Raw genomic sequence first — 14691 nt, forward strand, 5'->3', positions numbered from 1 at the left:
AATTCCTGGTCTCACGAGAAATCAGCTTATTCACTTGACCTATATAAAGATTAATGGGAATAGAGAGCTTTGGGTCGACATAAACTGTGAGGTTTTGAGTAACTTATTTTAGCGAAAAACTTTGAGTTTGTGATTACTTCGGAATGCACATAAAATTAACACACCGAAAACCTCGCTTTCGGTTCCGGACAAATCAGTTTTTACTACAATAGATGACTAAGAAAATTAAGTTTCAAACTAATCACATTGTGAAAATAAATTTGAACTACAAATAACATCCGATCCAACCGGAAGAAGATGAATAACTTAAATATGGGCAATAATTTGCCAACCACAGTTCTAAGAAGCCTATGAACCAATTATAAAATTTGCTATAAATAATATTTCAATAACAAGCGGAAGAAATGTTTTTGGTTTTACATCAAAAATTCTAGTGAAATTGCGCACTTTTCCCGGTGTACCGGCCGCACTAAGAACATTGCTCATTACACACTTGTTTATTATTAGCGAGGAAAAGTGGAAAATAAAAGAAACAACTTTATGAATTTTTAAAATAAAGTACTCGCAAGTGTGCTCACAATTTCTAAATGATATTAATGCTTGTATTGATCAAATTCATTTTCAATGTAAAGGTCATTTAGGAAAAAATTTGTATGACGAAAATAAATGAAATTATGAAACTAGCTGGTATGGACAAGTAAAATTAAGACGTTTCGCGTGAGGGGCAGTTCGATAAATCTCGGAATATCAACTGAATGAAAACATTTGCTAATGGAAAAGTGGCTTACGACATGTTCCCTTTGGGCCTACATCTGTATTAATCTTATGTTGTTTCACAAATCTATAAGTTTCAGAGAAAGTATTTTTAAAAGCAGGTGCTTTTTTATTAGATTAGATTTTATATTACATTAGAAAATGTTGTGATGATCAGTCGAGTCGTACAACCTTATTAGAGTCTTTGACGCTTTTTTGCATAATAGTATGCCTGGATGATCTTCATATTTACCTCTACTTTTTTACTGGCGGAGATACTGCTTATTCAACGTGACTTAGCCAGCGCAGCCTTTGCCTCTTAAGGCACATGCTAGGTAGTCTCCCTGTCTGAAACCTCGATCCGAACGATTTCGAGAGGTGCTTCTCGATCTTTACGGAGCTTTTGGTACTGCTCAACGTCACTTTGCACCGCCTTATTAGTTTTGCGGGAATACCAAGTTCGCACATAGTGGCAAAGAGGCAGTTCCTTTTAGTGCGGCCGAAGGTCAACGAAGAGGTGGTGTGTGTCGATCTTCATTTCACGAATCCTTTGCAAAATTTGGCGCGGGGTGAAAATCTGGTCGGTAGTAGATTTTCCAGACGTAAAGCGACACGGATTAGGTCCAATTGTCGGGCATGCTTTCATCCGACTATATCTTGAAAAGAAGCTGATGCATGCAGCTTGACAGTTTTTTGGCACCGTATTTGAATAACTGTTTTACCTATAGCTCAGTAATTGTTTGATTTTCGAAATCTTCTAGCTGCAGTCTTCACATCTGTTTACCAGGAAGTACATCGTTTCAGTTTTAAGCAACAAGTAATTCTGTAATGCAAATTAATACATTTTTTTTTTTTGATCTGAAGCTACAATGTGCGTGTTCTATACACAAATATTCATAAATTTACGAAAGCAGAGTTGTATTTACACTGAATTTTTTTGTAAATTCCAAAGTTCACAAATATTTTAATCCACCCTCGTACCTAAACCAATGGGCGCCAAATGTGAAATGTGTGAATAAGTGGCTAATTGGCATTTTATGAAAAAATCCATTACATATTCGTGGAAATTTGGTGAAACAAATGAAAACCACGCACTCACCGTCAGTGGGAATATGTATAATGCGCTGATACTCGCTACGCATCGCCTTTGACCACTTACATTGCTGGCTGCAAGCCAGAAAATTAAACTACATTAAAACAAAAAAAAAATTTCTATACCCTGGATAGGGTATATTTGTTTTATTAAGTTTAAAATTTGTAACACGCAGAAGGAAACGTCAAGGTCATATAAGGTGTATATATATACACAATTGATCAGCCAAACGAGTTGAATCGATGAAACCATGAGCGTCGTATATACACTAACTAGACCCTTAGCTTTTGAGGTTTTGATCTTAAATTTTTTTCTTCTTCTTCTCACCTCGCAAAGGCACTCATTTGTCGGCATTGCCGATACTGAATAACTATAGCATATGGCAGTGTCATATTTGACACTTATCTGGAGGAAAATTTATCTAAAGTAACGATACAAGTTCCGAAGACATTTTTTTGATCGGCCCACTGTAGCTTATGGCTGCTACATATAAGCAATAAAACTGATTATTTGTCAAGATAAGCTCGCGAAATTTGGCAAGCATTATTTTCCATATAAATGCAACAATCTCCGAACATATTATTCGGAGACCGCTACGTATATAGCATATAGCCCTCAGATAAACTGATCGAACAAAATTAAGTTCTTTTATGGAAAACGTTCTCATTTGACGAGATATCTCCACGAAATTTGGCATAGCTTATTATCCAAGACAGTGTTCCAATAACCGAACAAATTGCTCAGTTCGGACATATATAGAATATAGCTGCCGTACAGCTTGGCAGATAAAAATCAATATAAAGATCGTTTTATATACATTTTTGCTCTAAGAAATGCAACTGTGAAGGGTATTATAGCTTCAGTGTGACCGAACAGTTTTTGTTTGTTTGTGGATATACTTTACATACATATGTACTTGTATATAAAAAAATACATGAAAAGAAGAAGCAGAACATACTAAAGTAGTCATATTTGTAATAAAGCCACAAATTTAATTAATTTTGGATTTTTTATTTTTAGTTTATATTTCATATTTGTTATGCAGCTTCCAATAAATACATTTTGGTATTTCCTGAAATATTAATTTTGCGGTTTACTTTTGCTAATGCAATAAATATAGTGAATTATTTTTCGAATTTTTTGCTTTCTGCTTACAGTTCAGTTGGACCAAGTTCCCGTGTGTTTTGAAGGCAGGTCATTGCCACGGTGGTGTGGCCACCGCACGTCTGGAGAATCAGAGCGCTCTGCAAGATGCAGCCGGCCTTGTCACCGGTTCGGGCAACGATGCGCACTGCTACTGCACCATTGAGCCGTACATCGATGCTAAGTTCGATGTGCACATTCAGAAGATCGGAAATAATTACAAGGCCTTCATGTAAGTATGGCAAGCATAAATGTGTGTGCATGTATGTATCAATATTATATGCATATAAGTATATATATTATGTATATACATATACATATGTTATATGCAAGTGCGTGGCGCAGACAAACAGAACTGTACTCGTATTGAGTTGTAGGCACGCAGACGTCAGCCAGACATACGAAGATCGCTTTGAAAGCAAAATATCTATATACATATGTATATGTATATAATCCATATTTCGTGTGGCATTACTTCGTGCAGGCGCGTAATTAATGCAAAGCATCGATTACTCGCTTTACTTTTATTTTGCTTTTGATGAAATGAGAAATCTTCAATCAAAATAGTAACTAGCCGTACTCGCCTATATGTATGTATGTATGTAAATGTATATAGCAGCGCAAGCGTTTTATGCTATTAATGAATCACGAATGCATTGCATCAACACTGTCAATGACCACCGCTAAAGACATGGATTAAGTTGTCCGCTGACTCGCTGACCTTGATTTTACTCTGTGTGCCACTCATCAGCGGCTGCCTAAGTGGTTGAGCGGTCGGTCGGCTAGTTAAAAAGTGCAAAGCAACAGGGCACAAGATGAAATCAACTGCCGCTCGCTGGCGTTGCAATGCAATTGTGTAAAGTAATTGAAATGCGCACCATCAGGCAGTTTGTTGGTTGGTGTAAGTGTTTGTACTGAGAGTGGTCAGCGGCGGCTTTTGGTGTTTGTTGTTGGTGCTCATGGTACGGTGGCGAAAATGTCGGAATTCTTAAAACGATTAAAAATTTTTAGTCACAAATATTTTACAATAATCAAATAGATATAGAAAATGAATAGCAGTTCACGGTCTTCAGTTAGCTTCGGGTGCACCAAACACAAAAAATGTCATACAACAACTTGATTTCGAGCGAGCAGTTTGTATGGCAGCTATATGTGATTTGATCTGAGCAAATTCTTTGGAGATTGGACTGTTGCCTTCGACAATAATTTTAGCCAAGTTCGTGGTGACATATCTTTAAGTAAAAAAGTTTTTCACACAAGAACATTGTTTTAATGCTATTAAGTAACGTTACAAGAGTGTGATTAAAATTGGCTAAATATTTAGCAAACATTTTCGATAATAGTCACTCTTACGTAGTTAAAATATCGCCAGCAATGATAGGGTAAAAGGCCTAACTGACTTTTGAGTGTCATGAAGTTCCAATTCTTTCATGAAAACCTTTTATAAAACTTTTAAAAATTGGAATGTTGGCTAAACTTCGTTTAAAATAGATCTCGAACAGCCTCATATTTCTTTTTTTTTATTCTCCTGTTCCTCAGTAAAAGTGACCTATACAGAAATAGTAATTCCATGAGAGTCGAGTACTTGGAAATTTATTTAGTAAATAAAAATCCGTGAAAGTTTCTGTTTCAGCTCTGGAGGGTGTATACTTTTACACATCACGATATATCTGACAATTTTGAACAACGGAACAGACCACAAAAAAAAGGAAAAAGGCTTCAATTGTTTAGAACCACATAATGATGATTTTTTTCTTGTTGCTGGAAGGAAGATAAGTTCGAAACTGCTAGACACTTTCTTCTTTGCTATCTAGCCAGACAAAGGTTGAATTATCTTGGTTTCTAAACTTTCAACGAACCCGGCGGAGTAGATATTCTTGTCTATGAGTTAAATACAAAGCGCCAGTCGTTCTTCCTTTTCACTGTTTGGCACCAATTGAGGATTCCAAGTTCAGCTAGGTCTTTCTGCACCTGGTATTTCTAACGGAGTCTTCCTCTTCCTCTGCTTCCCCCAGCGGGTACCACGTTGCACACTCCCAGAGCTGGAGTGCTTTCATCTATTCGGACGACATGACCTACCCGGCCGCTGTCTCTTAATTCGCTGAACTATGTTAATATCGTCGTATATCTCGTTCAGCTCACCGTTCCACCAGTAACGGTATTTGGCTTTTGCTAATTCGCAAAGGACCATAAATCTTCGGCAGAACATTTTTCTCGCAAACTCGTAATGCCAACTCATCAGATGGTTTCATCGTCCACGCCTATGCACTATATAGCAGGACGGGGATAATGAGCGACTGGTAAAATTTGGTCTTTGTTTGTCGAGAGAAGAATTTACTTCTCAATTACCTACTCAGTCCGAAGTAGCACCTGTTGGTAAGAGTTATTCTGCGTGGGATTTCGAGGCTACTTATGAGGCCATCAACCAGCTGGAGAGCGGCACCTTCGAAACTAAGGGACGGGAAATTCCAAATGCATGCCCTCAAATTGTAATGCTTAGTTCGTTAGCGATGGTCGTAATCAAAAGAGGGGTCTCTTATCCCAGGCTGTTGGTGTTTTTTTTACGTGGCGCATCCCAAACCCTGCCCACAACCCTGTGGAAGGAATGTTTCGCCTCCTCACTTAAGCTCGCCTTCAAACGGATGCTTCTTGGCTACCCAGAGGATACTTGGTCTAAGAGCGGAAGTCGTGATTTGGTTGAGCAATATGTAAAAAAAGGAAAAATATTTTTGGCTACTCCCAAGTGAATGGCGCTTAGAGAACTTTCCTTTCTTGGGTGAACTTCTACACATATCTTCATTCATCCATTGGCCAGCTCAATAAATTTGTGGCAGGCTCAAAGCGCGTCGGTCTTCTTGATCCACACTTAGGAGTCTCAGCCTATTGGTTGTGTTGGTATTGAATTTTATTGCCAGAGATACCGTGACGCCGGCGACGCCACTATAAACTGTACTCTTCAGTTCCTCTTCTTCGACTATTGGTTGATGTTCCAAATATCAGAAGAATATCTCGAACATCGATTTTTTTTTATATAAAACCAACCAAGCAATGAGAGAAACGGTTACAATAAAAAATGTACAGCTTTATTAAGTTAGTTAGAATTCCATAAGCACTATCAAAATAATATTTCAAAATTCATCTGTATTGAACGGAAAAAATGTGATATCATGAATACTGCACATAATTTCGTATATTTTTCACACAACCAGTTTGGAGGAGGTTTATTGAGTATTCCTGCACAAAGTTGTCGTATACGTCAAGAGACCTTCAGCTTATGTAATCCATCAGTCTTATATTCGTCAGTCTCCTTTCCGAAGCACCCTATTCATGAAGTTAAGTTTTCTTGCATGAGTTCTTCTTCCCTTTTTTTACCACATTTTTACCCAACCTGAACCACTGTTCAGCAGAAGTTGAACCAGCACAGGTACACGTTGGCAACGCGTTCGCCGCATAAGTTACAAATAAATTATCAGCAGCAAGTAGTGTTGCATTTGCATTGATGCCCAGCACTCGGGCATTTTGTATAGTAAATAGGAGTGCGATGAAAGAATGGAAGTTCATTACGCGAGGGCGCGCACGCAGCACTTGAGAAATCACTTCAGCACAAAGGTTCCTAAAAAAGCGCGCGAACGTGCAGCTCGTTCATGTAGTTGTACTCGGCACTTATAGCATTTACAGCATTTAGTGCGCATTGATATGCCACCACAATAATAATAACAACAACATAAATTCACAATAACAACAATGGCGTTATGAGCGCAATGAAAACAAAAGCCGCTTATGAAATTACGGCAGTCAAAGACCTCTTTTGCCGCCAATCAAGTGCCGCCACCGAAGCCAACTGCCGCAACGGTACGCCCGACCAGCCAATAACTCGATAGTCGCGTAATTTAATAATAATACCATATAAGCATTTAAGTCAGCACAAAGTGCCGCTTATTATTTCGTGATTTATGCTACAATTTTGTTAAATGAATTTATTTTGCTTTTTTTGTTAATCATATTTTGATATTTTCCCCTAACCGATATACTCTCTATCTCCTTTGCAGGCGCAAATCGATCTCAGGCCATTGGAAAACTAATCAAGGCTCAGCGATGCTCGAGCAAATCACGTTAACGGAGAAGTACAAGTCCTGGGTGGATGAGGTGAGTAGCATAAACCACAAAAGCACACACACAAACAAAATATATATGTACTGTTAAGCAAAAAATGCCGCAAAGTTCGAAAAAGTGAGACACTTTCCAGACACTGCGGTGAGTGGTTGAATGGCAGCCGCCAACGAATGGCTTTTGTATCGCTATCAGCTCATCGAATTGCAATTTGCAAATTGTCTGCATCAATCAAATCCGGTTCGATGTCGGCTTCACGCTCTCTCTCTCGCATAGCTCGAGTGCACTCACTCAAGCGTTGTTGCGCGTATCAAAGCTCGTTTAGACGCAACCGCTTAGGCGATGCTCATAAATTTACTGTAATTTACAGTTTTGACTTGTATACCCCGCCGGCGCACTAATAGTTCCATTGATTTATTTGACAAACTGTCGGTGCCGCGTACATTCTAATACAAATTTACAAATATCACTGAGAGAATGTGAATGTTAACGGCATATTATGACTGTGAGTCTCAAATTTAATGTTTTCTAATTGTATCAAAACATATTAAGTATATTACCCAAATTATGCGAAAATGGATTTTATACTAGCGGGGCATAAAGTTATAGAAAGGTTTGTGGAATATCAACATCTCCAGTTTGGTTAATGTGTTGTGTTTGAAACGTGTCAATGTTAGACTCATGCCAAATACTCAATCGTTTGCAAAATACGTGCCGAGTAAATAAAATAAGTTTGTGAATGTAGCTGAGTACCTATATTCATCAAGCGTATTATTACTGGCTACGAGGCGACTACCAGTAACTTTTTTCAAAACTAAAAAATCTACTTGCGGGAACGTACCGTGAATTCATTGACCGAATATGTAAAAATTATATCAAAGGGTTTTATCAATCAAATCAAAAATTTTATATGAACCAGTCTGAGCCAGATTGGATTTTTACAATTATAGCAATTCTAAAAACCTAGGGAGAATGAACTTAATTTTGTAATAAATGTAAGATATGCGCAGATTTCAACGAAATATGATTGAAGAATGTTAATCTGCCGTTTACTTGTCGAAAAAATCCATTAAATTATTATTTTTTTTTGAAGATTTGCTGTTATACCCCAAATAATTATTAGAGAATTTCAGCTCTGTAATTAAATAATTATACTACGAGTATAATAATATATTCTGATCAAAACTGGCGAAATACTTCTACATAGATGTTGACAAAACTTACATATGTACGTATGTGACCCAAATTCAACTGAAAGTTCAAAAATCTTTATATTAGATACATACGGACTAAGGGACTAACGGAAGTAAGTATTGATCTAATTCAACGTATTTTTGACATAAAGGTATATTAGTATGAAAGACTCTTCTCCGAAATTCAATAATATATCTCAGACATTGACCGATATTCTCCGCAAATAATCTATATATTTGGCGTCAGGGTTCTTGTAAAGTTACAAGAAGATTTCGAGAATTTTTTAACGTAAAATAAAATAAATAATTTGACGGCACTATCTTTGGAAAGTTTTATCCGGATACTTTGATTTGAGAAAATAATATGGAAATTAAAATTATCTTAGATGGGAAGTAGTAGTAGGAACGTCAGGATAATATTACTTACAGAAATTGGTTGTAAGCTTTGAAGTAGATCCAGAGTAGCTAACGAACAAATTTTGACGGTACCATGCCCACCGTTCAAATTTGACACAGGTACTGACGAGATCTAAACAATTTATACCGAGATTGTATCGCTCTTTCGACAATCATATATGCCAAATTATTGTGTATATCTAAATAAAAAAGTTTTATTTATAACGAATTTGATGATGGATTTATATGGAACCTTCATCCTTTAGCAGCTTCTTGGGTGGAGAAGGGCGTGAGCAAAATTCCAGATCGATAACTCAATAACTGAGTGGCTTATTCGATCATAAACAGATGGACATGGTTAAATCAAGTCATCTCGTCACGCTGACCATTCATACATTGTGACAAAAAAGTACCCAGAAATTGTAATTTAAATTCCGCTGGTAAATGATATTCCAAAAAAGGTAGTTTGCTAAGTTCGTAAGACTATCCTAAATTCCTATGCTAAATATGAGTGCGATTTGTCAACCAGTTTGTTTACAGCAGCTGCTTAAGTCGGTACACTTCAGTAGTGCGTTGCTATTTTTACAATGGATAAATAAATATCTGTTGAACAAAGAATTTGTCTCAAATTTTGTATTTCTCATCAAATTTCATGTGCGGAATCATTTTGAATGTTGGAAAATGCTTACTTTTATTCACACAAGCCAGCGAGCGATACAAAGTCTTCAAAGACGGTCGAGAGATCGTTTAGGATATGCCTCGTTCTGGACGACCCTTGACCTCTTAAACTGATGAAAAAATTAAATAAGTGAAGGATATAGTGCATGAAAATGGTCAGAAAAGTATTGGAGAGATGGCAATAAAGCTCGACATCTCTTGCGAGTCCCTTGGAATGCTTTTGGTGGATATTTTGGGCATGAAATGACTCGTCCCGATAAAGCTGAATTTTTTTCAAAAATAGTACCGTAAACTGGTCTCTTTGGACACGTTTGATTGTGCGAATTCTGATTCCACATGCATGGAGACCATTATAACTGTCAACGAGACATGGATTTATGAGTTTCACAAGCAAACAAGTCTACGAACATCGAAAGGGAGGGAAAAAATGAGCCAAAGCCTAAAAAACCGCGCCAAATCTGCTTCAAAACCAAGGAGATGTTCATTGTTTTTTCGATATTCCTTTTTTAGTACATCATGAGGGACAAAGTCAATAAGGAGTTCTATTTGGCCGTATTGAGGCGTTTGCGTGAAATCATCCGTCGCAAATGGACGAAATTGCGAAGAACAATTCATGGATATCATCGATCAACCACCGTATTCACCAGACTTGGCTTCGTGTGATTTTTTCTTTTTCCCCAAACCGAAATTGCCGCTCCATGGGGCCCGTTTTCTGTCGATCGAACAGATACAAAAAAATATTGATGAATAATTAAATATTTTGCGTTTTATTTACAATTTCCAGTTACTTTTTTGGGTCACTTTTTTTGCAATGTATAGTATAAGTTGGTTGATTAAATTCAAGATTTTGTGGCGAAAACTGTATTATTTGACAAATTATCTTCACGAAATTTGGTACAAATCACTTTACAAGATAACGCCACAATTTTCAAAAAAATTATTCAGATCGGAGCACTAAGCTTATAAATGACATCCAGGCCAATCAAGATAAAGATATTCATAAAAGATATTTTTCCTTAATAGGTAAACTAAATTCAACTTAGTGAAAAATATTGAAAATATTTTGAAAAATTATATCAGCATAATTTCTTGAACTACTAACTAATAAAAAAAATATTTTATTAATTTGAGCGAAAGCAAGAAAAGCCGTAAAGCGCCAGCCACTTTATGTCACGAGCCACTGTTTGCCGAAAAACATTTTCAAGTGCCACTTTAGGTTGTCATAACCAAGCGCAAGCACAATATATCAAAATGCACTTAAGCGTGAGTGTTCTTAACAAAATTAATAATAATAAATTTGCAACACCAATTTAAATACCTTTAACTCTATTAATTTCAAGGCATACGGGCAATAGAAACCCAAGGAAACCTGAACATTTGCGACTAAAATCACTCGTTTGCAGTCAAGTGCAACAGTTTCTCATACAAACTTCCACATGCCATGTAATTGTTGTCAAAAACAAGGCATTTGCACGTAATCTACACCACACCCACAGCACTTAATAGCCGTTGCACTGCCTCTAGATCTCATTGCCTTCAATTCAAAGGCGGCAAATCGGACATTTTCCTAATAAAACCATGTAAAAGCGCGTGCTTTGGCGCTTTGCCTAAACCAATTCCAGTTGCACTGCTCATATGTTGTCTAAAAATATGTACATATGTATAAAAATGTCAGTTTGTATGCATGTGTTATTGATAGTTTAATAATATTTAGAATATATTGCACTAAATGGTAATGCCTGTCAAATGACTCATTTCATTGCTTGGCATCGGCATTTTGCTGTGAGGATTTGTTTTACCTTTGGCATAAAGTGACTTGGCTTGCTTGCGTCATGTAGCTATGCTCTTGTATATTTGTGTATTTACTACTTAATTTACATGCAAAATACACTAAATATGAATGTCGATGTTGTCTGGATTATGCACGAACAGCATATGTATATACATATGTATTCTATACGTACACAAGTAAATGCCAATCTGTATAAATTGAAACAAGCATCAGTAAATGCAAATACCTGCTCTATTATGCATATGCATCAAACATAACTGCTAAATAACAATCGTGATTCAGCTCTGAAAATTTTATAGGTTTATGTTAATAATTCAAATTGAGAATTCAAAGTTTTTGATACAGATTACCTAAACCTCGTCTTTGGCGTAAGCGCTTTGACATATAAAGGGCAGTCCATTTCGCTATTACTTTCGCTATTACATTTCTTTTTTGAAGATTATCTCTTTCAAAAAACATTATTTACAGAACCTGAATTTTTGCAATAAAGTTGAACGATTTGTAAATTTTATTCAGACATACATAAGTCTTTGCATGATGAAATGCCAAAAAATACTGAACAAAAATAACATGACGACTCACGCGTGATCTGTTAAAAAAGGCTATTGAAAAAAGTACCTCTACTTGGATCACTCTTTATATAGTAAAACTGACAAGCCTTGTGAAAATATGGATTTTAGAATGTCTGCCTCTCCGGCCATCCGTTCAAGCAAGTGACAACTTTCGTAGGAATTGAGATATATTCCGAGGGGTGGTATTGTAAATTATTGAACTCTTTACAACCCAACTCAACTTCGGTTGAAATGTTACCACATTAGAATTCTCCTTAACACCTCAATTTATTCGAAATTTTAGGTTAAGTTGTCAACGTCTTACAATTGAAGGCCTACAACATAAATAACTGATACGTCTTTACTAGTACAAGTTTAATTCTCTATGACATATCTCGGCATTCTTTAAGAATTGTATCTAAAAGACCTATGTAAAACTTCATGAAGATCGGTTTAGTGGTTCTCGAGAAATCTTAACAATCGTGTGCAGTCCACTTGGATGACTGTTTATTGGTCTTCGGAGTGAAATGGTGGAGCCATGTTTCATCCATTGTCACATATCGATGCAAAAACCTCGGGCTTCGAAGTTCTCCAAAATCTGCTCTGAATCATCAATTTGTCGCTGTTTTTGGGCCAAAGTGAGCTCGCGCAGCATCCAATTCGCACAGAGCTTTCTCATACCCAAATATACGTGAATAATATGATGTACACATTCATTTCATATATCTAACGCGCCTGCTATCTCGAAAAACTTCACTTTACGGTCATCCAAAATTATTTTGTAGAATTTAACCAAAGTTGCTTCACTCCAAATGTTATAATTCATAAAGTAATGATCCGACAGCAGTCAAACTTCTGAAGCTTACGGCTAATTAAAAATCATATCAATTTAGTTCTAATAGCAAAGCTCAGTTTTTTTTCTGGACGCTTTAAAGCTCTTGCTCAGTTGGTTCAATTTCTTTTGAGCTTTAAGAACATCATAATGACACATATGTAGTTTTCCTATATTCTAGTAACCTATACCTGGTTTACCAATACGGATGATATGATTTCTAAGTGTCGTTGCGGTCATTTTTAATATGTCATGATCTGTAATTCTTTTCTTTACATAATGTTCAAGTGGCGATAAGACAAAGACCCGCTCGAAGAAATGAAAATATTGCTGACGTTCAGGCAGGTGTTGCAGAAGACTGCAAGTTGTGGATTCCAAGCCTTTCACAAAAATTGGGGCTGTCTCAAGCCACAACCTGGCGGAGAAAGGATTTCGGCTTGCATCTGTATAAAATTGTTCTAACTCAAGAACTGAAACCATTAGACCATCGTAAACGTCGTGAATTTGCTGATTTTCACTTGAAACAACTTAAAAACGATAATCACTTTCATTTGAGTGGCGCACTGTCATTTCAGGTGCGCAGCAAATCCTCACATTATTCATGAACAACAATTTTATTCACTTAAATTGACAGTTTGGTGCGGTTTTTGGTCTGGTGCATCATCGGTCCATACTTCTTTTAAAATGAAGCTGCTGACACCATTACTGTCAGTAGAGGGCGGTACATTTAGATCGATGATAGCTCACTTTTTATAGCCCCAATTGGTATAGTCGATCTTGACAACATCTGGTTCCAACAAGATGGGGCTACGTGCCACACAGCACTTGCAACAACCGAATTATGGCCAGACAAGTTTTAAAATTCGATTATTTCACGAAATTGTGATATTGAATGACCTCCAAGTAGATCATTAGATTACTTCTTCAGAGTCATTTGAAGTCATTTGTTTTTAGCAATAAAACAGGTTCACTTCAAGATTGAAGTACGACTTTATTGAGGGTAAAAAGCACTCGAAAATTGCGTTCATCGAATTCGCTGCTGTCAAAGAAGTCGTGGAGGCAATTTGTATGATGTTATATTCAGAACTTAATTGTATCGATGGTACTTGTGTGTGTTTTTTTTTTTAAGAAATCGTATCACTGTTATTGGAAAGCTCTGTATATCATCTCTGGGATGGTTCAATTGCGCTAGTTTTCACCATCATTTTGCGACTGTGCTCTTAAAGGCTGTTTCTTACTCGTTTTGCAACATTTCCTAAAATGTTAGGTTTTTATTGTAGTCAAGATGTGTAGTGGTCATGCCACCTCCATTTACTAAAGTGAACTCAAATTCGTAGGCAGGACACCTTTTAGCACACCAGTCCCAAATGTTTGCTTCAAATTCGTTAAGCAGTGTTATCAGTGTAAGTCATTCAACCAATAACAATTCTAAGTTTGTATACGTCATACATCTCATACATAGCTAGAACTAGTAAATCGATAAGCTCAGATACGTTGCCCAACAGGGGTGTTTGTTGTGGCCACATATCAACAACGATCAACTGCGTATTTTGAATAATGAATTAGCAAGCGATGTACGTATTATTTGTCAGCAGGAGAGCGGTGGGGTTAGTGCAATGCGAACCGCAGTCATTCGATTAAATACTTACATATGAGTATACAAGCTACAAATAAACAATCTAAGCTCACTAACGATAAATCGTAATGTGTTGCGATTTGGGCAAACACAGTATCATTAGTTGTTATTAGAGGGAGACTTTAGGCCAGTCGTGCCCGCAATCCCGAATTGATTAATGCATAACAGAAGTCGGTCGAATTGCAAATTGCAAACACATGTATACCACAGCAACCGCATGTTTGTCCACAGCATAGTGCATTAGCAACTTGTATGACTAAATTTTTAAACATTTGCAGATTTCCGAGCTCTTTGGCGGCATGGAGGTATGCGGCATTTCCGTGGTGGTCGGCAAAGACGGCCGCGAGCACATAATAAGTGCTTGTGATTGTACATTCGCTCTAATTGGCGATAGTCAGGAAGAAGATCGGCGCCAGATCGCCGACTTAGTCTCGGCACGAATGCAAGTGAGTATATTACATATTATATTAATGGAAAGCTGAACTGGAACTACAACTCATACATGTAAACCATT

The 14691-nt window shown here is 37.0% G+C and overlaps 1 protein-coding gene across 1 annotated transcript in view; it reads left to right on the forward strand.

Annotated features, from left to right (window-relative positions):
• LOC105224594 (synapsin) overlaps positions 1–14691 on the forward strand; it is a 149754-nt gene that overhangs the window by 123134 nt on the left and 11929 nt on the right. The window contains 3 exon segments of the mRNA XM_049447333.1: positions 3004–3221; positions 7039–7135; positions 14456–14623. Coding sequence (XP_049303290.1) covers positions 3004–3221; positions 7039–7135; positions 14456–14623 — 483 coding nt within the window.

Source organism: Bactrocera dorsalis, chromosome 2 (genome assembly GCF_023373825.1).
Source record: "Bactrocera dorsalis isolate Fly_Bdor chromosome 2, ASM2337382v1, whole genome shotgun sequence".
Taxonomy (NCBI): Eukaryota; Metazoa; Arthropoda; class Insecta; order Diptera; family Tephritidae; genus Bactrocera; species Bactrocera dorsalis.